At 38.5% G+C, this 27591-nt stretch overlaps 2 protein-coding genes across 2 annotated transcripts; one reads left to right on the forward strand and one right to left on the reverse strand.

The window, feature by feature from the left end:
• Positions 1-527: 527 nt before the first annotated feature.
• Positions 528-26185, reverse strand: PLEKHA3 (pleckstrin homology domain containing A3). The gene is made up of 8 exons (XM_060016522.1): positions 25799-26185; positions 21907-22023; positions 17172-17327; positions 14528-14664; positions 12843-13007; positions 9686-9729; positions 7921-8036; positions 528-3564 (listed from the first exon to the last, which is right to left on the reverse strand). The coding sequence occupies exons 1-8, from the start codon at positions 25836-25838 to the stop codon at positions 3437-3439; spliced, it is 903 nt and encodes a 300-aa protein (XP_059872505.1). The 5' UTR covers positions 25839-26185; the 3' UTR covers positions 528-3436.
• On the forward strand, positions 4999-6323 carry LOC132428096 (small ribosomal subunit protein eS27-like). The gene has a single exon (XM_060015629.1). The coding sequence runs from the start codon at positions 5010-5012 to the stop codon at positions 5262-5264; it is 255 nt and encodes an 84-aa protein (XP_059871612.1). The 5' UTR covers positions 4999-5009; the 3' UTR covers positions 5265-6323.
• Positions 26186-27591: the final 1406 nt, after the last annotated feature.

Below are 27591 nucleotides of genomic sequence, written 5' to 3' on the forward strand. Positions count from 1 at the left end.
GCAAATTTTAAAGTCAGGAAATTATTATTGTAATTCAAGGAAAAATAAGATTCTAGTAGAAAGGAAACAATGATACGAAATAATTGATAATGATCAATAAACATTTGTATCTATTGATTTAACAAAAAAGTTGTGATTAATCTACATTGGGAGGGGTGGGGGAGGTGAGGATATAAGCAAAGTAATCCTGCCTGCCATAAAAGGAATTCAAAAAATCATTTTTAAAATTGACAAATCAAGAAAGCGTAATAAAACATTTTCAAGGAAGGTAAATACTAGAACAAACCACTAAGAGCTAAAAGTACTTGTCTCCATGGCTCTAAGAGGAGGAACTACTCCTTTTCATTATAAGCCTTGCACTTCTACTTGAGCTTTTAAATTATGTGCATGAATTACTTTAGTAAAAAGAAAGCTAATTTTTAAAAAAAGAAAAGAATTCAAACTTACAAATTCAGTATGAATTCAAAGAAAGGAGGATTGTGGAACTGGAAAGCATGAGAAGGAAGCCCTATCTACCAGCTACAATTACTTACCCCACCAGGGCTATTCACAGAGAGACCTCCTCAAAGGAGCTCCCGCAGCCTAACCAGGCTTTCTTACAGGCCAGGATATTCCCTCTGCGCCAAGTGGCAGGAGCAAACGACAGACCCAGAGGCACTTCATTTAATAAAAGTGAAGAATTGGTAGAGTCCAAATTAATGATACTATAATGTGTATGGAATCAGTATAAACAGCAATAAAATATTGCCATATTACAAGGATACATTTCCTGAGATCTTATGATAATTTCTAAACACTAAGTATAATAACACACAGTGGAAAATCTACAATTCAGGGTGAAGTTCCATGGCGACAGTCAAAATGAAGATACTTTATCTCTTGCCTTGGAATTTAAGCTTAAGCAATAGCATCCATTTCTGGACTTACCCTGATTAAAGATAACACAATAATTCAGTGTAATATAACAAAGTTCAAATTTGGTCCATTTACAAAAGAATTCTCATCAAAGTTGTTTTAATCATAGAAGTCTTGGATTCCCACACAACACAAACCAGGTGAAAAGTAAAGCAAGTACTAGCTCTGCTTAGAAGATCACTGATATACCAAGAGTCTCTAAATTTCTCAATAACCCCATGGCCTAGATAAAGCAAAACAAGAACCAATAGTTATACATTACAGAAAGTCCTGAAAAACTAAAATTCTTATGAAATTGTTCTTATTTGGTTCATCTTTTTCTTAAAATTCAAAAAAGTCAGGCACACTTGAAAATACACTGGGCTCCTCAAAACGCTAGGTTCCCTGAAGCTTTATAGGTTGCTTCATGCTACCAACTCACTGACCAAAACCTAGATGTAATTCATGATACATTGATATCCCCTAAAAAAAAAAAAATGATTTCACAAATGTGTTGGTTCCTAAGGGAGAAAAGGTGGCTCCAGTCACAATAAAAGCCATACTTAGGAATATAGCAAACTTTTTCAAAGGACCTGTTTCAAGGAGAAAAAAATGATATGAACCAGAAATAACTGTATTTTATTTTTTAAGGTATTTACAGAAAACTGTTCAGGAACTCATATTTTTTGATAAAGCAATAGAAAATGGATTTATTTTCCATGAGTTCAAAAGCTTTGTTATAGTGTTTTCATTATAAACATACTGGTTCAAAAAAAAACTACCAGAAAAACTCCCACAATTGGTACCACCTTGACCTTCATAGTCTTATCACCACTCATCCTTACTACAAAAAATAAAAAATAAAAAAATAGAAGGAGCAAAAAATCTGATTACTCGCTCAACATGAAAACTTACATTATCAAACTTTTTTCTCAAATTAGACATATGAAGTATAACATGAGCAGAAAGATTCTTCTTAATATAGTCTAATGACCTGTGTGCTATTTAAAATCACAAATACTTTAAGTAGCACAGAGTTAATCTAAATGTATATTAATGTATATAGATTGTTTATGTCCATTTTAAACATAAGGAAGAAAACCTATAACTACAGACTTATTTCAATAAGGAAATACCAAATATTAATTCTTTTAAAAAAATTCTCACATAAACTTAAAACAGAAATTTAAAATGAATAGGACGCACTATTCTAAGCTCACAGGCAAAAAAGCTAAAAATATGCCTAATTTGTGTATTTACTATGAGGTCCAAAGATACAAACAAAATCAAAGCAATAAAGAATATTATTACCACTTGATAAAGATTAGACAAACTATCAATAAATGTAAAAAATACAATGTATTATATGATGAGTTTGAATGCAAAAACCACATATTTATTAAACATATGATTAACTTAAAAACACCAAACCAGTTTGTTTTAAAGTGCTCCTCATCCAAAACCTTGGAAAAACCATCACTCCAAAGTGAACTGAAAAAACAGTTTACAAAGCAAACACTGACAATAGGTATGGACAGGCACTACCAAAAAATGCTATTTGTTCTTTAATTAAATAATGCCATTCTCAAGTTATGTAGGGCAGTCACCTTGACAGATTCCTTTTTTATAAGTATTCATAAATAAAAAATGTCTAGATAGTCTAAAGAGCTGCAAACATTAATACCTTACAACAGCAGCTTACGTCTATTTTCGGAAAAAAGCACTAAAATCCTCTTCCATTGCCAAGTCATTTATTTCTCTGGTGGAAGTGAGCAAGGTCACTACAATATTAACCTCTTTTCTAGAACAATGTAAATAACAAGGTATACACATCTTAAATTTGGTAGGTCATAAAAGTTAGGATGCAATCATTTTTTCTGATGCAACAGAAAAATAAATAAGTAAAAATTAAATACTTTAACCCAATATTTGGTATTGATAAATCAGTAGTGTCAACTTCATATACAAAGGACAGCACGATCTCGTTTTTAAAAAATCCTCAATGTCATGGTATTTGGGGTAAAAATATTTCGAATATTAAATGTTTCCTTTTTGCTTAAAGGAATATAATACAAACACCATCAAGCTGCGACCGTAACTCACTTTCAGCTGGGGTAAAGTGACCATTTGGTCCATGGCACAAGTTACATATATCACACTTCTGTCAAACTGAAACCTTAGGTTTATAAGATTTCATGTTTATAAGCTACAATACACACTGACTAAGATGTCAGTCCCTCACAGTATTTTAGAAAAATATCTACATTTGTCCTTACAGATGTCAAAATGTTACACCATCATTTGTTCAAAAAAAAAAAAAGATGCACATTCATACTGTGAAGTTATTAAGAAAATACTCTTGCAAATAAACTATATAAAGATAAAATACACTTCAAAGGTATGTGGGTTGTTTTTTGTTTGTTTTACAATATTCTATAAAGTGCAGAGAAATCCTAAGGGAAAAATTACTCCCTATAACATAGTTTAATTACAGCAGCTTTTGCATAGCAATACTTAGAGGAAGTTGGACACTTCCGTTTCCTCAGGAAGAGAAGGATGGAAGAGGATCTTCCGATTCAGATTTTTTTTTGGCCATAAGTCTGCTTTCTTCAGGAATGGTTGCTGATGCCAAATCTCCATTAAGTGTATTTCTGGAACAGTGAACAGGTCCTATTAAGAAATTGATTAAAAGGTTAAACATCCTATCAATATTAACTCCAGTCCTCCATGAAAGAATATTTCCTATTCAGGGACATGAAATTCCTGTAGCTTCCTGCTAACTTTTTGATCGTTTGTTTAAGAGTAAAAATGTAACTTTTCTAGTATTGGCAGTTGTAAGGAGAAACTTCAGAGTTCTTGAGAAATTATGAAACTATCTGAAGGAGAGATACTTGTTTTGTTCATTGCTAGAACCAAGGTTGGCACACATGAGCAGCCAATAAGTATTTGCTGAATTGAATTTAGTCTTTCTTAACTATTGCTTTTCCAACCTGATCGTTTTAATGCTGTTGGTATCCTCCTCATTTTCTAGGCAAAGAAACCAAGTCCCAAAAAAGATTACAGGCCTAACCCAAGAATCACACAATTGGTAACAGAACTGGAACTAATTCAGGTCTTGCTCTTTTCATCACAAGACTTTCTTTTTCTTTCTTTTTTTTTTTTTAATATTTTAATTTTATTGGAGTATAGTTGATTTACAATGTTGTGTTAGTTTTAGGTATACAGCAAAGCATCACAAGATTTTCTGAGGAAAGCTGACAAGGTATGTCACAGTGAAAGTTCTCATATCTCCATTTGGGATGCAGCTCACAAAACTATCACTGCAGCTGCCAAGTGAGCACATCAAACACATTGGCATGGTCCTATTCACTTTCACATGTACATATTTTTTTAATTTAGCATGAACATTTATCACTTTTATAATTTTAAAAAATCTAGTTAATAAACGTAGAAGCAGCTGCATATCTCAAGAAAAAGAATATGCTGCAATAAAGACTTTCAACTAAGATTGCTAATTTGCAAAACATACTTTCTAAGAAAGAGCACTAATTCAGTCTCTGCTTTGTCAACTAACTGGGACACTAAACTTTAGGATAAACAGAAGGAAATCTAAGGATAATACTCTGACCTACCCTACACTTGCCAATTTTAAAAAGTTCTAGAGAAGTGAGATATATGTATGTATAAAAATATTAACACCAGTATATATAAACATTAATGCATGTATGGGTGTGGGTGTGTGTAACTAATTTTGTTACCCTCCTTAACAGCTAAATTAGGGGGTGTTAAGTGGAATATTTACGCTTAGATCTTATAAAAACAGTTTTCAAAAATTCAGAACCAGGGCTTCCCTGGTGGCGCAGTGGTTGAGAGTCCGCCTGTCGATGCAGGGGACACAGGTTCATGCCCCGATCTGGGAAGATCCCACATGCCGCGGAGCGGCTGGGTCCATGAGCTACGGCCGCTGAGCCTGCGGGTCCGGACCGTAACGGGAGAGGCCACAACAGTGAGAGGCCCGCATACGGCAAAAAAAAAAAAAAAAAAAATTCAGAACCAGGCTCGCTAGGGGTGTCGCCTTAGAGATCTGCACGGGCTGGGCTTGCAGAAGGATCAACATGCCTTTGGCTAGAGATTTACTGCATCCTTCCTTGGAAGAGGAAAAGAAAAAACACAGAAAGGAACGGCTGGTTCAAAGTGCAAATTCTTATTTTATGGATGTAAAATGTCCAGGCTGCTACAAGATTACCACGGTTTACAGCCATGCTCAGACAGTGGTGCTTTGTGTAGATTGTTCAACCGTGTTGTGCCAGCCGACGGGAGGAAAGGCCAGACTCACAGAAGGGTGTTCATTTAGAAGAAAGCAACACTAATGATCCACACAACTTCCTGAATTTGTGTTCTATCGCAGAAAGCCTTATCAGTTCATTAATTCCAGTTAATCTACCAAGATAATGTAATTATGTTTAATTTTGTAAGGTATACAACAGCACTCTCCTATTTTGGTGTCAGTTTTTCAATAAAGTATTGATTATGGGCAAAAAAATCAGAACCAGAGTGCCTAAAAGAGAAGAGAGCTAAGGAAAATGGCTGGCTTTGAAAGAATTAATTTAGCTATAACCAATGAAAATGACGCCCTTAAAAAAAAGAAATGGCAGGACTTCCCTGGTGGCGCAGTGGTTAAGGATCCACCTGCCAATGCAGGGGACACGGGTTTGAGCCCTGGTCCAGGAAGATCCCACATGCCGCAGAGCAACTAAGCCCGCAAGCCACAACTACTGAGCCTGTGCACCACAACTACTGAAGCCCACGCGCTCTAGGGCCTGGTGTCGCAACTACTGAGCCCGTGTGCTGCAACTACTGAGCCCACACACCTAGAGCCCATGCTCCACAACAAGAGAAACCACCGCAATGAGAAGCCCCCGCACTGCAACGAAGAGTAGCCCCCACTCACCGCAACTAGAGAAAGCCTGTGTGCAGCAACGAAGACCCAACGCAGCCACAAAATTTAAAAAAAGAAATGGCATCTAAAGAAAAGTACAAGGCAGAATAGAACTCTTTCATAAGCTCTGGATGAAAAGGGTCATGTATAAAACGCAGAAAGAGCAAGGTAAATCAGAATGTATGTTACCTGCCCCAGGTGACATTTTTTCCCATACTTAAGCTCTTTAACCATTTTCCTCTTTTTCTTGTCACTTCCAAGATCTAGTAAATTGGCCCAGGAAAGTTTCTCCCAACCCCTTTCGACACTCAATCCTTTTCCTTCTTTCATTTCTTTACTCATTGCCCAACTTATATTCAAAATGATAATGAGCATAGTGTTCTATATCAATAAATAGATTAGTTCTGTAAGAAAAATGGGCATTAAAAAAAAAAAATGCAGGCTTCCCTGGTGGCACGGTGGTTAAGAATCCTCCTGCCAATGCAGGGGACACGGGTTTGAGTCCTGGTCCGGGAAGATCCCACATGCCGCGGAGCAACTAAGCCTGTGCACCACACCTACTGAGCCTGCGCTCTAGAGCCCGTGAGCCACAACTAGTGGGCCCACGTGCCACAACTACTGAAGCCCAGGCGCCTAGAGGCTGTGCTCCACAACAAGAGAAGCCACCGCAATGAGAAGCCCATGCACCGCAACGAAGAGTAGACCCCGCTCGCCTCAACTAAAGAAAGCCCACACACAGCACCAAAGACCCAACACAGCCAAATATAAATAAATAAACTTATTTTTTAAAAAAATGCCGGGCTTCACTGGTGGCGCAGTGGGGCCTGTCGATGCAGGGGACACGGGTTCGTGCCCCAGTCTGGGAAGATCCCACATGCCGCGGAGCGGCTAGGCCCGTGAGCCATGGCTGCTGAGCCTGCGTGTCCAGAGCCTGTGCTCCGCAACGGGAGAGGCCACGACAGTGAGAGGCCCGTGTACCGAAAAAAAAAAAAAAAAATGCCATCAACTTCTAAACATCTGAAAATGATCAGCAGTCCCCTTTAGAATCTCAACCATTTTCACGAACTTTACATTTCTCCTCTAATTAAACCTGTTTAACCTTCTGGTTAAGTAAAGCAACTCTATTTTATACAATGTTTTCAACATATTCAAATACTAGAAATCCAACACCATTGTTTAGTCCCATTTCAGCCACACTATAAATCAGCCGGGCTCTTCTAGGCCATCTAAAGAAGTTAACCACCATTCACCATGTCATTTCCATAAGGGAAATAAAATCTTGTTCCAAACAGCTGACTTACAAATAAACTCTTGGAACACAATCTGTTGCTTAATTGAGAACTGTATGTAATTTCTATCCCACATGTTTCACGGGCAATAGTAAAGACTCTGAAAAGCAAAAGTCTATTAATGGAGTTGTAATAATAATACCATATTTGCATTCACTGAAAATCATGGTCACTACTGTCGAAGTAGATATTCTGACTGACTTTCAAAGCTTTTTCTCTGAAGAGAAAAATAATTAAATTTTAACATAAATCACAAAACCTTTCCTAAAGGATTCAATCACAGTATGCTGACTCTTTAATAATAAGGAAGAAAAGGTACAGGAATAAATGTTATTATAATTCATCACCACCACCAGAAAAAATTATTGTCCTTGGCCATTTCAAATTCTTTAAGTAACAATGCTGATTTTTTTTCTTTGAACTTAGAACTTGCCTTTATTTTCCCCTAGAATCCTACCTACAATTTATGCTTTCTTCTAACATGTTTTTTAAATGCAAACACAATGGGAATATAAATTACTAAGAGATTACTAAAATGCAGTGGGAGTAAAAGATTTTGATATTACATATATAAATTTAAGATATGGTACTTACAAAGAGATACTTAGTACTTCCTAATAACAAAGGTGACTGTAAGAGGATATATGAGCTTCTGTTGATTGTGTGCTAGTTGCTTAGCTCTGAATTCACGGGCAAGTACAGTGGTCACTGTCAGTACCCTTCATTTCAACAATTACAGAGCCCCACACCAATTTTGCTGAATAGGCCAAAGGGAGAGACACAGCCCTTCTAACTTACTATCTGGGTCTTCGAGAGGAGCATCATTACAAGAGTCTGTATCTGAGTAGGTTCTTCGGCGCCTCTGGGAGAGTCGGTGAAGTGTAGACACTGTTTCTTTTATAGAGTGGCTACTCCTGCAAGTTAAATAAAAAGCATTAAATTTTAAGGACTTCAACAAATGAAAACACCCTCAACTGCAGTTTTCAATGACTTCTCTTTAAATGAAAGAAGAACTATTTTAATACCCAAAGTTCTATTTTAGCAACATTCTACTCCTTCAGAGGTCAGGCCACAAACAAGTCAAATCATTTAGAATCTAGTTGGTAAGCTGGGGAATACAGCCTCTGAGCCAAATTAAACGGAAAAGAGGTACAATGAAGAAGTGATTTCTTTTATAGAGGAAGGTCCAGCTAGAGAGTAAACGTATCAGATGGTTAACAAGTGTTTAAAAACTAGAAGTTATGGACTTCACAAGTGCATGCATCTAGCGTCATCCACAGCCAATATAAAACAGCAGAGCGGAGGGGACGGGCAAGCAGCGTGGGAGCATGCTAGGAGCCAACTCACTGAGAGCAGCAAGAGCGGATAAAGACGGCAAATGGAGGCTAGGAAAACTAGTTTTAAAAAATCAGTCTGGAAAACCAGAGAACTAGAAAAATCAACCTAAAAAATTCAACACAGAAGCAAATCACCACCACTCAACAGCACCTCAACTACCACTGGATGACAGCCCAACATTACTGTTCTTAATGACAACTTTGATTCATCAAAAAAAAGAAAAAAGTTTTAAAATTCTTATTATATCTTATTTAATAAGGTAGAAAGGATAAAATACAGGTCAAAAAAATTCTGTCATAAAGATAAAAGTTTGTTAAAGGAATCAAGCTTTTATTTTTCTGGAAAATTCAGTTGATGAAACTCTTCATTCCCTGATAGGATTAGATACACACATCACTGGACTCCTCTCAGCCCGTGACAGTTCAATCAATTACATAACCATCAGAGGGAAAAATAAAGTGACAAAATAATAAGGGGGTTCAGTTAGCACTTTTTTTTCTTTTGGTAGGCACTCAATAGATGTTTACTGAATGAAAGATGAATTCTATAGTGCTTTACAATTTTCTAAAGTTTCACACATGTGATTTCACATAATCCTACAATAACCTTTTTTTTCCCCTACCCCTATATTAATGTAGAGAAATAAATGCTAATGTCACTATAATTTCATCATTTTCCAAAGACAACCATAATAAGACAACCATAGCAACTTAAAAGAATGTTACCTACCAAGATAAATAGCCTGGGATATTGGCAAGATCTAGAACGTAAATTTTTTAAATGTGTTGATATGAATACATACTTTAAAATATCAATAGTTTTTCTCTCTTTTCAGTAACACCTTAGCTCCTATTATAACAACAGCTCAGCATGAATATATGATGCTATAAAAAACTGTAGTAAAATAAGCCTAAGCTTGGAGCCTTAATACATCAAAAATGGATTTCTATTAACCATCGTTGGATATAATTTACATCTAAAAAAAGTATGATAGCTGTCAAGGTGCTTACCTTGCTGACTAATTTATTCACTCATTTTTTTTCTTTACCTACGACCTACTGGGACCAGACCCTATACTAAGCACTAAGAGAAATAATGCTGAGCAAATCAGAACCAGACTTTGCCCATACAGAGTTTACATTCCACTTTATGTTAAAGACCCAAAGAAGTTCCCTAAGTAGGTATAATTCTGAGAGAACTTGGTCAGAAGAAAAGGTTATTTTACCTCTCTGAACTGCAAGAACCAGGGTGGCTGACAGAACGCTTCATCTAGAAATTTAAAAAGAAAATAAGCATAATTCATATATCAAGTAGAATAAGACAGCTCTAATATATTATTATTATCATAATTAACATAAATTTACTCAAAGAAAAAGATGGCTGGCCAAAAAATTTATTTTTTACAGATCCAAGTAACATTATTAGCACAATATCAAGCTTTCTCCCCAATAATTATTAACTGAAATCTTTCTCAACACATACAAAAACATGCTGGATTGTTTTCTCAATATTAAAAACTGAATTTTATAATATATATATAATACATGTGTTTGTATAAAGATATAAAAAAACAGTATACTTAACAAGTCCCCAAAAAAATCACACTATTTGTGATGAAAAGGAGTATCCAGCAAGCCAGAAAAGAAAATAATCTAATAAATGTCTCTCTCTTTTTTTTAAAGGGCAGAGCTTCTCCTTACCATTCATTATTCAGGTAGCTATTACACAGATGTTCTAAAGTGTGGTTTTCATGGAAAACAGCATTAATTATTCAAGTCTTTTAAAAACTCAGAAGAGGAACCCTAAGCCTCAAATAGGTTTCTAAAAACATACACTTAAAATATAAATAAATAAAATCTGAGTCAGCATAGTATTAATAAATATGACAAATACGAAACATAATTTAGATCTAACTACTCCACCAAAAAAACAGAGGTAGCCAAGTAGATTTCAATGCTTAGCAAAGTAGCAAAAAAAGCAACGTTTATATCAAAGGCTAAGGATGGTTGCTTTATATACAGGGGCTTAAGAGTCTTACAAGTGAGTCCAAGTCTAACAGTTATGTTACGTAAATGCCTTCTACAGTTGCTCTGAGAAATCCCAGTTGAAATGAGAACAATTATGACCCATCCAATTTGTAGTCCAAGGATATCTAATATGATTAAAATAAAGATGCAACTGGACATTAACATCTCCTTTAACAGAAATCACTTCCTTTAGGATTACTCACGCAGCAACACCCCCACTACAATTATCTGTGGATCAAAATGACAATTGTTTAAACTTCTATGATGATTTGAAATATAACTGAGTGCAAGTTAATTTAAAGAGGGACACGATGAGATAACCATATAAAGTAGTTATAAAGATCAAGTTAATTTTGGAATTCTCAAATTTTTCAGCTTCATTTTTCATTTACTCATGTCGTTAAAGAAAAAGGAAAGAAAAAGATTTCCTCTTGATGACTGTCTGACCTTACTTTCCATGCTATGTGTCTCCAGAACTATTTACCGTAAGCCACAATTTTTGCCTTATGTATGAAGTAAAACGGCACAGTGAGGAAAAATAAGTGGCCTCTAACCAGTATTTCCTAGATTAACTTATTGGATTTCTTGTAATGTTTCTACTGATAAAAAGTTTTAGTTTAAAAGAGACAGTTATTATAGCTTCTTATACATAAAATACACATATGACCTCTCTGGACTATAGAACATTTATAACAGAAGGCATTCTCCTCAGAAGTTCAATGAAGAAATTAGGCAGGTTTGAGGTGTTTTCATTATATTTGATTCTATAAAGTCCACCTTAAAAAAAATACAGTGTACTCCTTGTACATCAAGCTCAGGAACATAGCACTATACATTCATCTCAAAAGATCAGGATTTTTTGTTCAACTATACATGTTATTTAGCAGTCCACAATAAACCTAAAATTGTTCGAAAAAGCAACATTGTCAAACTGTGTTCTACTAAACAACACAGTCCTCTGAGTTATTAAAAAATAAACAAAAGGGTTCAATCATCAAATAAATTTCAGAAACACTACACACCACCTCTCCTCAGAGATTCATAATACACTTTAGCATAAAAGAGGTTCTAAGAAGTCCTACATCAGCAAAACCCAATTTGTTTAAGTTAACCTAGAACTTCCCAAACTAATCTGGCCATCAAACTCATTTTCATGGTATACCTATCTCAGAGGATGCTGTTGGTCCATCATAAATTATTTAGAAATCAATGATCTAGAGACTTCCCTAGTGGCGCGGTGGTTAAGACTCCACGCTCGCAACGCAGGGGGCCCAGGTTCAATCCCTGGTCAGGGAACTAGATCCCACATGCATGTTGCAACTAACAGTTTGCATGCTGCAACTAAGGAGCTTGCCTGCCTCAACTAAGGAGCCCATGTGCTGCAACTAAGGAGCCGGTGAGCCGCAACTAATACTCAGTTGCACAGCAACCAAATAAAAAAAAATTTTTAACACTTTAGGAAAATAATGATCTAAATAAATTTAGGTAATAATCTTTACTAATTCTCATATGACCAAATTTGCTGTGGTGGTTAAGAGAACCTCAGAATAAGTTGTACCCTATTATTTCTGCCAACAAATAGGTCTGCTGGTAATTGCTAAAATAAGAGCCAGGTGGCATTCTTCATTCCACAAAAGAGTTCACAAAAATAGTTTGATGAAAAACATGTAAGGTTTCATCAAACCTCATCTCACCTCCAAGTTTCCCAAAGCATGCTAGGGCAAGTTTATTACCTTGAAAAGGACAATGAATCCATCACCCTTGGCAAAAAGAGTACTCCCTGTTCACAGTAATCAGAAGATAAGAACCTAATGTTAAGGACCTAACATTAAACAGGTTACATCTACCTCTGATGTAAAAAACACTGTAATTTACAGATGAAAAAAATGAAGTCCAGAGAGATTAAGTAACTTGCCTACTTGGAAGGTTCAAATCCAAATGCTGACTATAAAATACTGTTTCCCCTGTAACATGTTGTTTCGAATCCCTTACAGCTCCTCTAAAGATTTACTTAATTTTATCCCCTTGTGAGTAAATCTTCACCCCTTAGTGGTGTTTTTACCAAATAGAAGACTGTTACCCAACCTTTTCATGTCACAGCACCCACAGAGCACTATAATATTTTCCTGACACACTGGGGTAAATGGCATAGCCCTTCCAAGGGGAGGGGATCAGGACCTTGGCTCATGTTGAGCCCATCAGCTGAGAGGCTCCCATACAGAATCTGAGTACAGTAAAAAAAAAAAATTCAACCTGTTGACTATTTCCCTCCTACTGCCAGTTTCCAGCCTTAAAAATAAACACAAAAACAAAACCACATGCAGTATCACTGGAAGAAAAACCAGAAATTCCAACCATTTGAACAGGAGAAGGTGACACAGGAGAAACTAAGGGATCCGGATGGCACAGCTGAAACATCTCAGGTTTAAACTTGGCATTCGCTATCTTCACACATTCCTCAAGCGTTGTGATGAATGTATTACACGTGGCACTAAGTAGAGAAGAGGCTTCATTCATGTTCTGAAAAATTACATGCAAAAAGTTGAACAGATTCACACACAGCTATGTGGATTCATGCACCACCTTACCATCAAGTAATGAAACATTACCTTCAATGGATACCTTACTAGGTTATGCTCAAATCTGTTTAAAATGCATTACCTTAGAAAATTAAAGCAATGCATGAATAAGAATTATCTGTCTCTCAGGTAAACAATGTATGAAATTAGACTCCAAGAAAAAAATAACTCTTGCATTTAAACGAAGTATCATATTGAAAAACTGTGTACAAAAATTTATCTTAAATAAACCTTACCTAGACTGTAAGTTTCTAACTATCAGAATTCCAAAGGTAATCATAGCAGTGGAACACCATGAGGGTCACTGAGTGCCAGGTAGAATTCATGTCTACCCCACGCACATTCCCCCATTTCTTCCTTGGTAGAATAAAAACTCCAAGTTCTTTTTGGGACAGCAGAGCGCCTTGCTCCTGAGGGATGAATATAGACTGGTCTAAGCCAGTCATGTCTATTCCATGACCCTTTGTCAAATACTCATTTTTCCTAGTTTTCATGGACCCAGACTAAAAAGATAATGAGAAGTCTGCTGGGGTTTCTGGGATTTTCATTCCCTGATAAAAGCAAAGGACAGCAAACTGAGATGGTCTCTCTCCACCCTGGCTACCCCACTGCCTCCTGCTTCTGTGCGCACTTGTAGTCACCTTGAAGGCTAGGGCATGAGGAGAAAAAAACAACACACCAAAAATGGCAGAGTGGAAGGATAGAACAAGATTGGGTCCCCGACACTGTCCCTGAGCCAATGGAGCAGATGTAAGGGCACCTGCCTGCAGAGAGCCTGTGGTGAAACAGCAAGTGCCTTAGGGTTTAATGTACTTGCATCTAAAGGCAACCTACCTCACCTAAGATTCCTCCCTAGTAGAAGGCCACAGAAAAGTAGGAAGATTTCTTGTCCCACTTCTCCCAAGTTAGGCAAAAGGGGACTGGGAACCAGGCTGGCCTTTCACCCGGAGAGCAGTAAGGCTCACTGGTCCTACTTCACCAGAAAGAATGAGCCTATTTCATAGCCAGGTTCTGCAAATCTGAATTTTGATTCCTACATCACTGCTCTGAAAATGATTCTTTTTTTAAGTTAGTTTATAAAGTTAAATTATTAACCCTCAGTAGTTAAGCTAGGACCTAATTACAAAAGAAAGAGAACAGCACCTGTCCAATGAACTCATGCAGTTAGTTTGGAGAACAAAGCTGGTAATGCTTCTTTCCTACCCCAACCATCAAATAATCAATTGGCTGCAAAGACAGGCCTTGATTCTTTGGACAAATGTGCTGCTTGCTGCTTTACTCTGGTTATACAGACATAGTCTAAAAGATACTACAAACTTCCAGATAGTCTACAGTACGAAGAGGTCTGAATAGCTGAGAATAACTCATTTTGAAAATGCTTCTCTGTCATCTTATGTAAGAAGTTCACCCACCATATGCTGCAAAGCATAATCAGACATGAAAGGATCATCTTGGATATACCTCTATGCTGGGAGATGAATGATTCTCATCATGGTGAACAAATTCTTGGATCGTATGAACTTGCTTCATTAGGAGGTCACAGTAGAGGCGAAGCTCAGACATTTTGGTTTTCAGAGATTCACTGGTTTCACTTATTTCTGAAAGGAACATATGCAAACATTCAATTAGACTATTTTCATACTTCAGAGGCAAAACAACAAAATGGAATCATTAAAAAGTAAGGCAATAGATATGAATACCTGTAGCTTAAGACGTATGAGACCTTGGAAATAGAATATAAGGTTTTCCCTGAGGAAACATCTTCTCTTTAGATAGGTGGAAAAAACTGGCTGTCATATGTCTGACATGAAGTTTAGGTAGATTAATTTCCAGAGACAGGCTGATGACAATGAATGCCTTATACAGGATATTTCCATTCCATTACTCATCTTTAATTTGATAAGCACTTGTATTTCTTTTTTTGTGAATTGGCTTTTCTTGTCCTTTACACATTTTTCCAGTTCTAATGTTTGGTTTTTCTCTTAGTAATATATAAATCGATAAATTTATAATTTATAAAAGTTCTTATGCATTAAAGATAGCAATCTTTCATCCCTCCAAAATACTGTAAATACTTTTCAAGATCTGTCAGCTTTCTTTCAGTTTTCTTTATTGTATTTTGGTAACAGAAGTTTTTAACTTATATAGTTACAACTGCTCTATATAAACATTCATTTGTTTTCTTCTGTTCCTTTCACAGCTTCATTTTCACATAGTATTGGTTTAAGAATTTTTTTTAATTAAAAGCCTATGTTCCTTTCTTTAATATATCCAGACAGACTAAACATCCAGCCATAATCTCAGCCACTCACTTACCAATACCTTCTAAATTAGATGTGTAAGCAGCAGAGGAAGGAAAAAAAGTATACACAGTAGATCCTGGTGCTTCTCCATATTCTTTGAGCCAGTGGCACTGCTTTGTGGTACTAGTCATGAAGCCCCTCTAGCCAGAGTAGACCAAAGCAGCTCTATCTGCCCATTTAACCTAACCTAAATTAATTTTTACCCAAGTTTAAGTCCATTCCTTCTTTTTAATTGTAGATATATATATATATATAACAAAGTGTACTATTTTAACCATTTTTAAGTATACAGTTTGATGGCATTAAGTACATTCACATTACTGTACAACCATCCATCTCCAGAACTTTTTCATCTTCCCCAACTGAAACTCTACACACTTTAAACACTAACTCTCCTTTTCCCCCTCCCTTAACCCCTAAAAATCACCATTCGATTTTCTGTCTCTATGAATTTGACGACTCTAGGTACCCCACATAAGTGGAATAATATTTGTCCTTTTGTGACTGGCTTATTTCACTTAGCACATATTCAAGATTCATCAAGATTCATACCATTATTCATAGCATCTGTTAGAATTTCCTTCCTTTATAATAAGGCTGAATACCATTTTATGTATATACCATACTATGTTTATCCACTCATCTGTCTATAAACATTTGGGTTGTTTCTACCTTTTGGCTATTGTGACTATTCATTCCCTGTTTTTTTTTTTTTTTCCCGATGTGGACCATTTTTAAAGTCTTTATTGAATTTGTTACAATATTGTTTCTGTTTTTTTGTTTTCTGCTCGTGAAGGCACGTGGGATCTTAGCTCCCCAACCAGGGATGGAACCCGCACCCCCGGCATTGGAAGGCGAAGTCTTAACCACTGGACCACCAAGGAAGTCCTCATTCCTTCTTATCCTACCCTTAACCACACTCTATCCGTGATGTTCTTCCACATATTTGAAAACTGTTATAAATTCAATCCTTAGCCTTCATTTTTCAATAACCCACAATTTAGTTGTTTTCACTAATTTAAATAACTTCTATTGTTTTTAATTATAAAAGTAATACATGCTCAGTGAAAATTTTTGAAAATCAAAAATATATAGGGAAAAAAACTGCAATCTCACTACCAAGATATAAATACTGTTATTATTTTCACATTATATCTGCATATAATTGAACTAATACCATAAATTATTTGCTTGGCTCTTTTTTTTTTCTTTTTGGCCATGGATGCGTAGCTTGCGGGATCTTAGTTCCCCGACCAAGGATTGAACCCAGGGCCACGGCAGTGAAAGCGCTGAGTCCTAACCACTGGACCAACAGAGAAGTCCCTTGCTTTGCTTTTGAACGGGCAATATCTGTAGCTGGTAAAGTCAAAAGTTACTGTCAAAGGGTATAAAGTGAAAAGTGAGTGTCTCCCACAAATTCCCTTTCCAAAGGTAACAACCTGACCAATTCTTACGTATCTTTCCTGAGTTGGCCAAGAAGTGGCTATGTAATTTTGAATCCTGCTTTTTTCAATTATCACTTAACTTTGGGCATTTTCTCATATCATTAAAATTCCTTGTAAACATTTTACTGGCTACATAATATATCAGCCTATGAAAGCACTATATAGTTTACTGAACCATTCCCCTGAATTTAAACCTTGGCAATGTTTATAAATTTTTTCACTATAATGAACATCTATGTACATAGATCTTCTACATTTCTGATTATTTCTTTGGGATAAATTACTATAAGTGAACATGACAATTTACATTTATGTTAAAGAAAATATTCTCACCACAAAGGAAAAATTTATAGTTACCTTTTTCTTTTTTAGTCCTAGTATCAGACAAACAGGCTTTGGAGCTCCCCAAAGCAACCAGCCACCTTTGTCTTTCAGCTGCATTCACTGCCTTCATGTAGAAATGCTGCTCTCCTGGAATGATTAATTCCATTCTTGTGTTGTCTGCTGAATGGACTACGATGATAAACAAAGGGAAAATATAGTCACGAACTCAAGTAATTTGTGGAGAATCAAATCATCACTTACACAGTATTAGATGTTTCAGACCTAAAACAACAAACTCTGATTCAAGAGGCAGGCAGTGACACCTCCTTAAGGGGTATCCAGGGGTACCCTCCAAGCCACCATTCTCACATATACCCAGGCTGGCAGTGGTGTCAAAGTGGTGGTAGCATGTGAACAGAAAACAACAACAAATTAACTACTGAAAAGTGAGATCTAAGAACTCCCTCCCCTGGGGCCACCAGTACCCCTGTCACACTTATCACACTCTTTTTTACAGAATTTTACGTCAACCACCAACCTAAAATAGACCTAAATATAAAAGGTAAAACAATAAACCTTCAAGAAGATTTCTTAAATAGGACATAAAAAGTTCTAATTAAAAAAATTTTTGACAAATTGGGTATTACTGAAATTAAAAACTTCTGTTCGTCAAAAGATACCATTAACAGAATGAAAACACAAACTACAGATCAGGAGAATTATCTGCAATACGAAAACTCATTCAGACTATACGAAGAACTCCTACAAATCAATGTGAAAGATAGCTCAGTTTAGAAACTGGGCCAAAGACTTGAAAAGGGACTTCAAAAGAAGAGGATGTTCAATTGCCTAATTAATATCTAAAAAAATACTCAACATCATTAGTTATTGAAAAAAATGCAAGTTAAAACCACCATGAGAGGGATCTCCCTGGTGGCGCAGCGGTTAAGAATCTGCCTGCCAATGCAGGGGACACGGGTTCGAGCCCTGATCCGGGAAGATCCCACATGCCGAGGAGCAACTAAGCCTGTGTGCCACAACTACTGAGCCTGCGCTCTAGAGCCCGCCAGTCACAACTACTGAGCCCACGTGCCACAACTACTGAAGCCCGCGTGCCTAGAGCCCGTGCTCCGCAACAAGAGAAGCCACCGCAATGAGAAGCCCGCACACCGCAACAAAGACTAGCCCCTGCTTGCCCCAACTAGAGAAAGCCCGTGCACAGCAACGAAGATCCAACGCAGCCAAAAATAAATAAATAAATAAATTTAACAGTGATTCAATCCATTAGTGTTTAAAAAAAAAAAACCACCATGAGATAGCACTAGGTATAATAGAAGAATTCAAAATCTTCAAATTGCTAATAGTAAGCTTTGGCAAGGATGAAAAGCAACTGAAACTCTCATACTAGTTGAAAAACAAATTGGTACAATTACTTTGGTAAACAGTTTGGCACTATCTGAGACAAAAAGTCTCTCCTTGATCAAACTTGTTGGGCTCTTCTGAACCCTCTGCTTGACTAGGCCCAATCTGGGGCTTCCAGCTCTGTCCTAGTAGAGTCCACTTTTAGCAAACATCCTGCTAAGTCAGTTTAGCCAGAATCCCCCACCCTCAATATCTGATCACCCTCCTTATCTGACTAAATTCCACTTCCCACCACCCCCAGGTAATAATATCTGATCACCCTGACCTGCCTCCAATAAGAATCCCGTTAGGTCTGTTTAATCAGAATCCCCCTTTATCTCTGAAGTTTCATCCTTGTAATTTTCCATCCACTGATTCCCCTATCCCGCCCCCTGCCACTCTGTTCCTTGGCTATAAACTCCCACTTTTCCTTGTTGTATTCAGAGTTGAGCCCAATTTCTCTCCCCTACTGCAAAACTCCACTGCAGTAGCTCCTATACCTATTCCAACAGACCTGAGTAAAGTCTGCCTTACTGGGTTTTTTTAATAATTTTTTTAAATTGAGGTATAGTTGATTTACAACATTATACTAGTTTCAGCTGTTCAACATAGTGATTAAAAATTTTTATAGACTATACTCTACTTATAGTTATTATAAAATATTGCCTACACTCCCTGTGCTGTACAATACATCCTTGTAGCTTATTTATTTTATACACGGTAGCTTGTGCCTCTTAAGCTTTTACCTCTATCTTGCTCCTCCTCCCTCCTCTCTCCCCACTGGTAACGCTAGCTTGTTCTCTACAGCTAGCTTGTTCTCTACATCTGTAAGTCTGCTTCTTTGTGCCTTACTGTTTTAACAAAAGTCAAGAATAGTATTTCCTTTAATATCCGTTAAAGCTGAATGTATGAATATTCAATGTCTCCCTTAGCAATTCCACTCCAGTTCTAGATATATACTGAACAGAAACGCATATATATGTTCAACAAAATAAATATATGAGAATGTTTATGGCAGCTTTACTTATTATAGTCCCAAAATGGAAACAAAATGGAAAAAACAAACAAACACCCATCAGTACTAGAATGGAGAGCCAAACTGTGGGACAATCACACAATAAAAATATTACAACACATCAGTAAGAATGGTGAACTGTTACAAAGAACGACATAGATGAATTTCGCAAATATAATGGTAAGCCAGACACAAAAGAAAACATTGATTTATTCCAGTTATGTAATGTTCAAAAGCAGGCAATACTTAAATATGGTGATAAAAGTCAGATTAATGGTAACCTTTTAGAGAGATTAATGGCTGAGGTAACATGATTATTATCCCAGCATCTAGAATGCTGATAATATTCTAATTCTTGATCTGGGTGGTGATTACACAAATGTATTCACTTTGTAAGCATTCTTAAGGCTGAATATTGAAGATTTGTGCCCATTTCTGTATCTTATTCTTTAAACAAATAACAAGGACAACAATAACGCTGCCATGGCTTGAAAAAGTGCTAGAGTTGCCTTAAGAATTCTGCCACTAACAGTCTTTTAAATATCCTCAAGGTTGTCAAATCTTTGAACTTTGAATGTAGTTTGATTTCTGACAAGAGTCAGAATCTCATTTGGAATCAAATATGAAGAATAAGATGAGATAAAACCATCATTTTTTTTTATATCTTTTTTTTCTTTTTTGGCCGCAGTGCGTGGCATGTGGGATCTTACCCCAACCAAGTACCAAACCCTGTGTGCCCCATGCAGTGGGATCACAGAGTCTTAACCACTGGATGGCCAGGGAAGTTCCCATAATTTTTTAAAAAAATAAAAATTCATGCTTTGAATGTGCTTTTCTTGTGTGATTTATAAAAATAAAACAAAATTACACCTCATATAGTTCAGAGAATATGCAAGTAACAACGCTGAAGTGTTTCTATCTTATGTAGCCATGAGCCCCTGTAGGGTGTAACACGCCCTTCTCTAGTGCTTTATTTCTTCCTTCAATTCTCTTTGAAGAATGCAATACTTTTCATTACCACTTTGTCTGATTTCTCCTACCTACTTGCACCCCACATATCCCAACCACACACACAAATGAATCAATGGTCCATGAAACCTTCCTTCATGAAAATTACAGCATGACTTACTGCTTTTTTCTCCCCTTTTGAAAAAGCACAGTATGGAAAAGGAGTGGGGAAGGTAACTTTACAGTAGAGAAATCTGACAGACACTACCTCAGACAGGTGGTCAAGGTTAATGTCAAGAGTGGTATGTCAGCTCTCTCGGGTCCTCACTTCCAAGATGACGAAGAAAAGAAGGAACAACAGTTATGCCAAAAAAGAGCCATGGCCATGTGCAGCCTATTCACTGCACCAACTTCGCCCAATGCATGCCCAAGGACACCATTAAGGTCATTAATTAACACAGTAGAGGCCGCAGCCATCGGGGACATTTCGGAAGTAAGTGTCTTCGATTCCTATGTGCTTCCCCACCTGTACTTACATCAAAACTACATTACTGCGTGAGTTGTGCCAGTCAGAGCAAGATAGTCAGGAATCATTCCCGTGAAGCTCATCCCAGACGGACCAAACACTCCCACCCCAGTTTAGACCTGCGGAAGCTGCCCCATGACCTCCACCAAAGTCCATGTAAAGACTAAGTCCTTATAGACTGAAGAAAAACCATCCTCTCCAAAAAAAATATTAAAATGGAAATTATACATTGGAAAAAAAAATGGTGTATCATGTTGACAGCATGTACTCCTGATGTGCTCTTCCTCCCTAAAACCCATAACCCCAGTCTAATCATGGGAAAAACACCAGACAAATTCGGATAGAGGAGCTTCCTACAATATTCCTGACCAGTACTCCTTGAAACTCTCAAGATCATTAAAAAAAAGAAGAAAAAGAAAGGAAAAACATCTCTATTACCCAGAAGAGCTTATTTCCAATTCAGCAAAGAACTAGAGTTTATGACTCTGAGTTCATACTTTATCAAAAACCTGCGCTGGCCTCATCATCTTTAGAGTTCAGCTTCCAATCTTTACAACACGCTTCAATGAACATGAAAGAAAACACTTGTAGACTCAGCATGGACACTAAAGTGGCATCCACAAGAAATTGCTTTTTCAAGTCCACATTGGAAGACTAGCACTAGTACTTCGAATTTCAATTCAAAGTATATTTATAGAGGGAGAAATATCAAAAATTGTGCCTAACAATGCTAAGTGCCACTTCTGAACGCTAAGGAGATAAATGGCATTAGAAGATCCCTTCCTGGTTAGAAACGCTTTTCTCCTCTTTTTGCAGTATGCTGAAGAACCCTTTACTTACCTAACTACAAATTCATTTAATTCCATATATTCACTTACCTTTAATTTCACAAACTGCCATCTTTATACTTCCTTTGCTCCCTTTGCAAACATCATCTTGTGAATCATAGTAGGACAGGATTCCATTATCTAAAACAAACCAACGAGGCTGCCAACCTACAAAGATCACAAATAACAAAACAGCAATAAAAAAGTACTTTAATCACACAGAAAACTATGATTACAAAATTTACCATCCATGTCATTTCTTGGCTCTAAAATAACATTCTGACAATGAAAATCTTAATTGCCAAGATCTGCCCAAAATACTCTTGCATCAATCTCCATTTTGCTGGAAGAGATTTCTGGAGAAACCTCTAGATCAGAATAAATATGGGAAATAATACCTTTATTCTGGCTTACAACCTTCTCATTAACAACCCATCAGACCCATCTTCAAAAATAGCCCTACACACAGAAAACAGCCCAAACACAATTGCCCCTTTCTTCTAAGGGAAACAGAGTCAGGTTATAACATAATGGAAAATGCAACAGAAGACATGGATTCTAGCCCTAGTTTTGTTATCATTCTTTGTCCCAGGTTGAATAACCTGAGACGAATTTTCATCCCATTAAATATCAAAAATTCCCAGTCTCCAAAATGAGTGAATTGAACAAGAAGACCTCTCAAGTGCCACCTCGCCCTCTAATTCTGCAATGTGGCTTTCCTCTCTCCTATAAAATACTCCACCTAAGCCAACTCCCTTGCACACAGTGAGTGCTGAATGATTTACAGTCTCTCACACAGAAGTCGCATACCCTGTGGTGAGAGCATGGAGCCACCACTCCTCTCTCCTTGCCCTGCTGTTGCACAGCTCAGGCAGAAATGCTAGAAATTGAAATCATTCATTTAATTAGCATTGACTCAGTGACTACAGCACACAACTATCACAGACTTGGCTCTAATGCGAAGCTGGGGGTGATGATGTCTTTCCTTGAAGCTCAACTCCCACTCTTGCAAGCCATACTCAGTGTTCCCTGAAATCTTATCAAGCATGCCACTAATTTACAACAGTTCACTGATTAATAACATGGTGACCATGCTGGAGGCAGTGCGACTGCCCTTGTTCTTTCTGTGACTGTTAAATCACCATTCAGCCTGGTCACTTTACACACTGTCTGCTATATTAATCAGTTCAGTTTTTCTGGGCCAAATAGTACCAAGACAGTGACAGATAGGGGAATCATTCTTACATCCTGATATAGACCCAGGATTTACCTCCCCAAAAGGCTTTACCTATAACACTTTTGAAATGACAATGCTGAGTAATCATAAAAAGATTAACAGCAGGGAATGTGATAATACAGTTCAGAGGGATGGATATCCAAAACCAAGTTTCAGAGGCTTGGAAAATTCTTTTTACGAAACTCTATACTCCTTAATGAGGTCTAGCAAATTAGAAGGTAAGTTCTTCTGGTACATGAACTTTATCTTGTTCATCACTGAATTCCCAAAACCTGGGAAAGGTGCTTGGCACACAACAGGTACTAAAAAAAAATTTAATTCTCAAGTGATTGAATGAATGAATGATTACAGAAAACTGAGATATTGCCTGTTACCCATAAGAGTACAGATACACAGTATATCCATAATGTATTGGGCATGCATAGAAATGATGAGGATGGTATCTTTCCAAATATTAATTCACCTTGGCAAACAAATTATAAGAAGGTTATGGTGAAAATACACTCCTCTAACCCCAGTCTAGTGTGCCTACAGGACAAATTGTGATTTTGTAAGCCTGCATTATTGTGATTCAATACCTCTTTAAAATAAATATTGAGCAAAATGATTCATTTAGAATTTGTACCAACTTGAAAAGTGACTATAGTTAAGTATATTAATCTAAGACTGCTAATGATCTCTACATACCTCTTTGAAGAAATATTTAATGAAACAATCTCTAATTGATTCACACATATATATAAGGGCTATATCTGTGAAAAAAATGCATAGGTATTCCTTTTTCTAATACGTTTTCATAACACACATTCTTTTTTATCTCAAACTACCAAATGTTACTGAAATTCTTATTCTCTACAAAGGATTCTTAAAGCACACTGTCATCAAACTGGAAGGTTCCTTAAAGATCACTTAGTATGAACAGCTATTCATCCTTCTGACCTAAGATGAACTAAAATAATCAGCATGCCACTGAGCCAAATTTAAATTTTAAAAATAGAATTCTTCCAAACAAAAGATTTCATTTCATCAAGCTTCTACACTGCATACTAGCAGTTAACTTAAATGCTCTGCAAAGATTAAAACCTTAAGTACACAACGTTAAAAGCTCAACCAGCTGGTGCTCAGCGACAGGAGATGAGAAAGAGGGCCACTAAGACCACATTTAGCTCCAGGAATAAATTTTGACTCATCTTAGTAATCACCCATTGCTCTGGGCTATGCATAAGATCCTCACATGACCTCCCAAGCCACTGCGTGCTTAGAATGTTTGCAATGAGATGATCATCTGCATCTCAAAGCAGAGTAACTACCATCTCAAAGTTAAACTAAACAGTATAACTGTTCTCACAACAGCCCATGTGAAAATGCCTAATAAAAAAAATTTGCCTCGTTTTTTTAAATGTTTCCTGTTAAAACATACCAGTTACAGAAATAAAGTGTTTGACATTCTAATGCAAACAAAACATCCATGTATCATAAATGTCAAAGCATTCACTGCTATAAATGTCTTTAACATTCCAACTAATCAAAAAGAAGAGACAATTATAGCTCAGTGCTTATGTCTTTAAGTGTTTATGTGCAAATTTTGCACAAGGTCAGATGGACACTAGTTGAATGTCTGATACAATTACTAAGGGGTTCACTACTTTTGGCAGAGTGAACAAGTGGGCAGCAAATCAAGACTGGCCTATTACACTAAACCAAGAAATCTGTTTGCTATTTAATCCTACTTTAAATCCACTCCCCTTCCTCTAATTTGGTGAGATCACAGAATTCTGGAGTTGGAAGACACCTTCAGGATAAACTAGTTGATCACCACTGCCCTATGAGACAGATCTTGAGAGGAAAAAGTGACTTGTCCTTACTGTTAGCTGATGGCAGAGATGGGACTACAACTCAGATTTAAGGCTCTTTTAATAAACCAGACTGTTGGTGTCATGGAAAAGGGCCCTTCCCTGCTGGTCTCTCAGTTCTACAGAAACACCTAGTTCTTTGGTGTTCTTCCTTTCAACCAACTTCATGAGTGAAACTGATTTGCCTGCTCCACCTTCTGTGTCTTGCACTTTCTCCCACAATTTCTCACACACTTACCTGAATACCAAAACATAAGGATAACTCATTGACAATCAACCCCTAAGAGAATATAATCTGGGAACAGCTTCCAAAATCTTGCTTGCTATGCTTGAACAACTTCAACGAAGAGAACTTTTAAAATAAACCGTGTTGCTAAGGAAAATTAAAAGAAACAGTGAAAAGATTTCCTAAAACGAAATCTTGATTTTAAAGGGCCCATCACAGTCCTATGCCCCAACAACTCAGTTATCAACAAAATGCTGAATTAAGTGTGAATAAAGGCAGAGACTGCAGCAACACATGTAGAGTGACTAGGAATGGTTCCGGAAGCTACAGGAGAAAACAGAAGTATTATTACACGGTCAAAGAAATGGTCAGGTGCACTTCCCACCCTCAGGATGGTGCGCAGCCTCGAACTGTCCCCTGCAGAGGCCAGATGGGCACTTACAAGGGACAGAGAGAGCGATTAAGCCCGGGAACCAGACAGAACCGATTCGCTGTGAGGGTCCCCGCCGGCCTGCCGGAGGGAGGAGGAGCCCCTTACCCGCCTTCTCCGCAGCCTCCCTGCCTGAGCCCGTCCAAGTTCTCTCCCCGCCGCCCCCACCCCCACCCCGGTCAGTGGAGCCCTCATACCCGTGAGATAGTTGGTCCACTTGTACAGAACTCCCTCCATGCTTCAGAGCCCGGCGCCGCGCATCCTCCTGGCCTGGCGCCGGCCGCGGTGAAGGGGGAAACGCGGGGCCTGGGCAGCCCCTCCCGGCCCGCCCGGGCCCCTCCCCGGGCGCCCCCAGCCAGCACAGAGCAGCCCTCAGCCCGCGCGCGCTGCCGGGACGTGGCGGCCCTCAGAGGCCGGGACGGCGGCCGCCGCGTGGTGCTTGGGGGCCTTGAGACATCCCCGGGCGAGCCCCGAAGGCGGCGGCAAATTCGGGACCGCGGCCGGCCTCCCGCTCGCGCTCCCACCGCCCCGCTGCTCCCTTCCGCGCCCCGGCGCTCCTTCCTCCTCGCCCGCCTTCCTTTCCTCCCCCAGGTCTCTCGTTTGTTTTCATTGACCTCGACGTCGCTTTCACTTCCTGGATGAAAGGGGCCGGCTCGTCCCGGGAAACCCCTCCCCCGCGGCGGGGCTGGAGGAGCGGGCGTGCCTTGCTGCGGCTCAGCCCAGCCCGAGGCTGCGCGAGGAGGGCGGGTCGGAGCCGTGACTCCTCCTCATCCTCCCACAGGCCCTAGGCTGGCGGCCCTGGGTTCCCGCTCTCACCCAGAACGCCGAGCCTCGGACCGACGGCCCCCCCGGGGCCTAAGCCTCAGGGCCTGGGACCGGCGGACTCGGACCTGGCTACGTGCGCAGCCCCCGGGCCGACCCTGGGACTAGCCGCCCCCCTCCCCCACCCACGTCGCGCTCGTAGGCCTCTCAGGTTTTCCTGTAACTGAGTCTCAGGTCTTTCTGGTGGTTTTTTCAAAAAAAAAAAAAAAAAGCCTCCTCTTTATGTTTCCTTCGTATCCTTCTCCCATTCAGGGGGTCCGAGAAATTATCTTCTAGGAAGTCAGTGTACATTGAGAGTCCCACCACGCCGACAAAGAATCTTAGCCACAACTTCATTTAGAATATAAAACACGGAAGCAAGCGTTGGACTTTATTTTAAAAATGGAAGTTTTCTCTAGCCTTTATGATTTTTTAAAATCCTGTTTGGAAATGACCATCCCCTTGTATAATTGACAATAATTTTCAGATTTCTGTAATTTCACAAGCTTTAAGCAAAGCCGATATAAGCAGGCTCGGTGCTGCGGCTTTTAGGCTTTTAGCATCACTGAGGCGGATAACACCTCCCCTTCCAGAGCCTAATCCAGGCCTTCGCTGAGGTCCTTCTGGTTTGGGTAAAAGTCTTTGGGTGTTCGCTTGGAAATACGGCGAATTGACGGATAGATGGACAGATGGAAATGTATTTAATAAATCGAATACGAATAGTTAAATGTTAATGATAGAATCCAAGTAGTGGATATAAGGCCGCGGTGATGGGGTAGTAAAATTTATTGTTTGTTGTAAAGTTCTTCATGCTAAAATGTTGGGGGTGAGGATATAAGGCTGGCTTTGTGTCGGACTTGGTCAAATCCCTGCCGCGTATTAGCCGTGAGATTGAAACAGAATGCCCAATACTCAAATTACCTAGTTTTCTCGTCAGTGGAATGTGGATAATTACCTATGTCGCAGACTTGGTAAGAAAAGCAAAACTGTTAAGAGCTTTACCCGCACTCCTAGAAGCCCTCAAATCAAGGGCGACAGCGAGTGGTGAGGGAAGGAAATGCAAACCAGCAGCCGGTCCCGAATCGCTGGAGTCGGCTCTGGGGAACAGCCGTTAACCCGCTTCGGGGAGCAGCGGTACCTCTGTGTACTAGTGTGTGGCTTAGCCTGGAACCGCTTAATGCATGACTTC

The sequence above is a fragment of the Delphinus delphis genome, chromosome 7 (genome assembly GCF_949987515.2).
Source record: "Delphinus delphis chromosome 7, mDelDel1.2, whole genome shotgun sequence".
In the NCBI taxonomy this organism is placed as follows: Eukaryota; Metazoa; Chordata; class Mammalia; order Artiodactyla; family Delphinidae; genus Delphinus; species Delphinus delphis.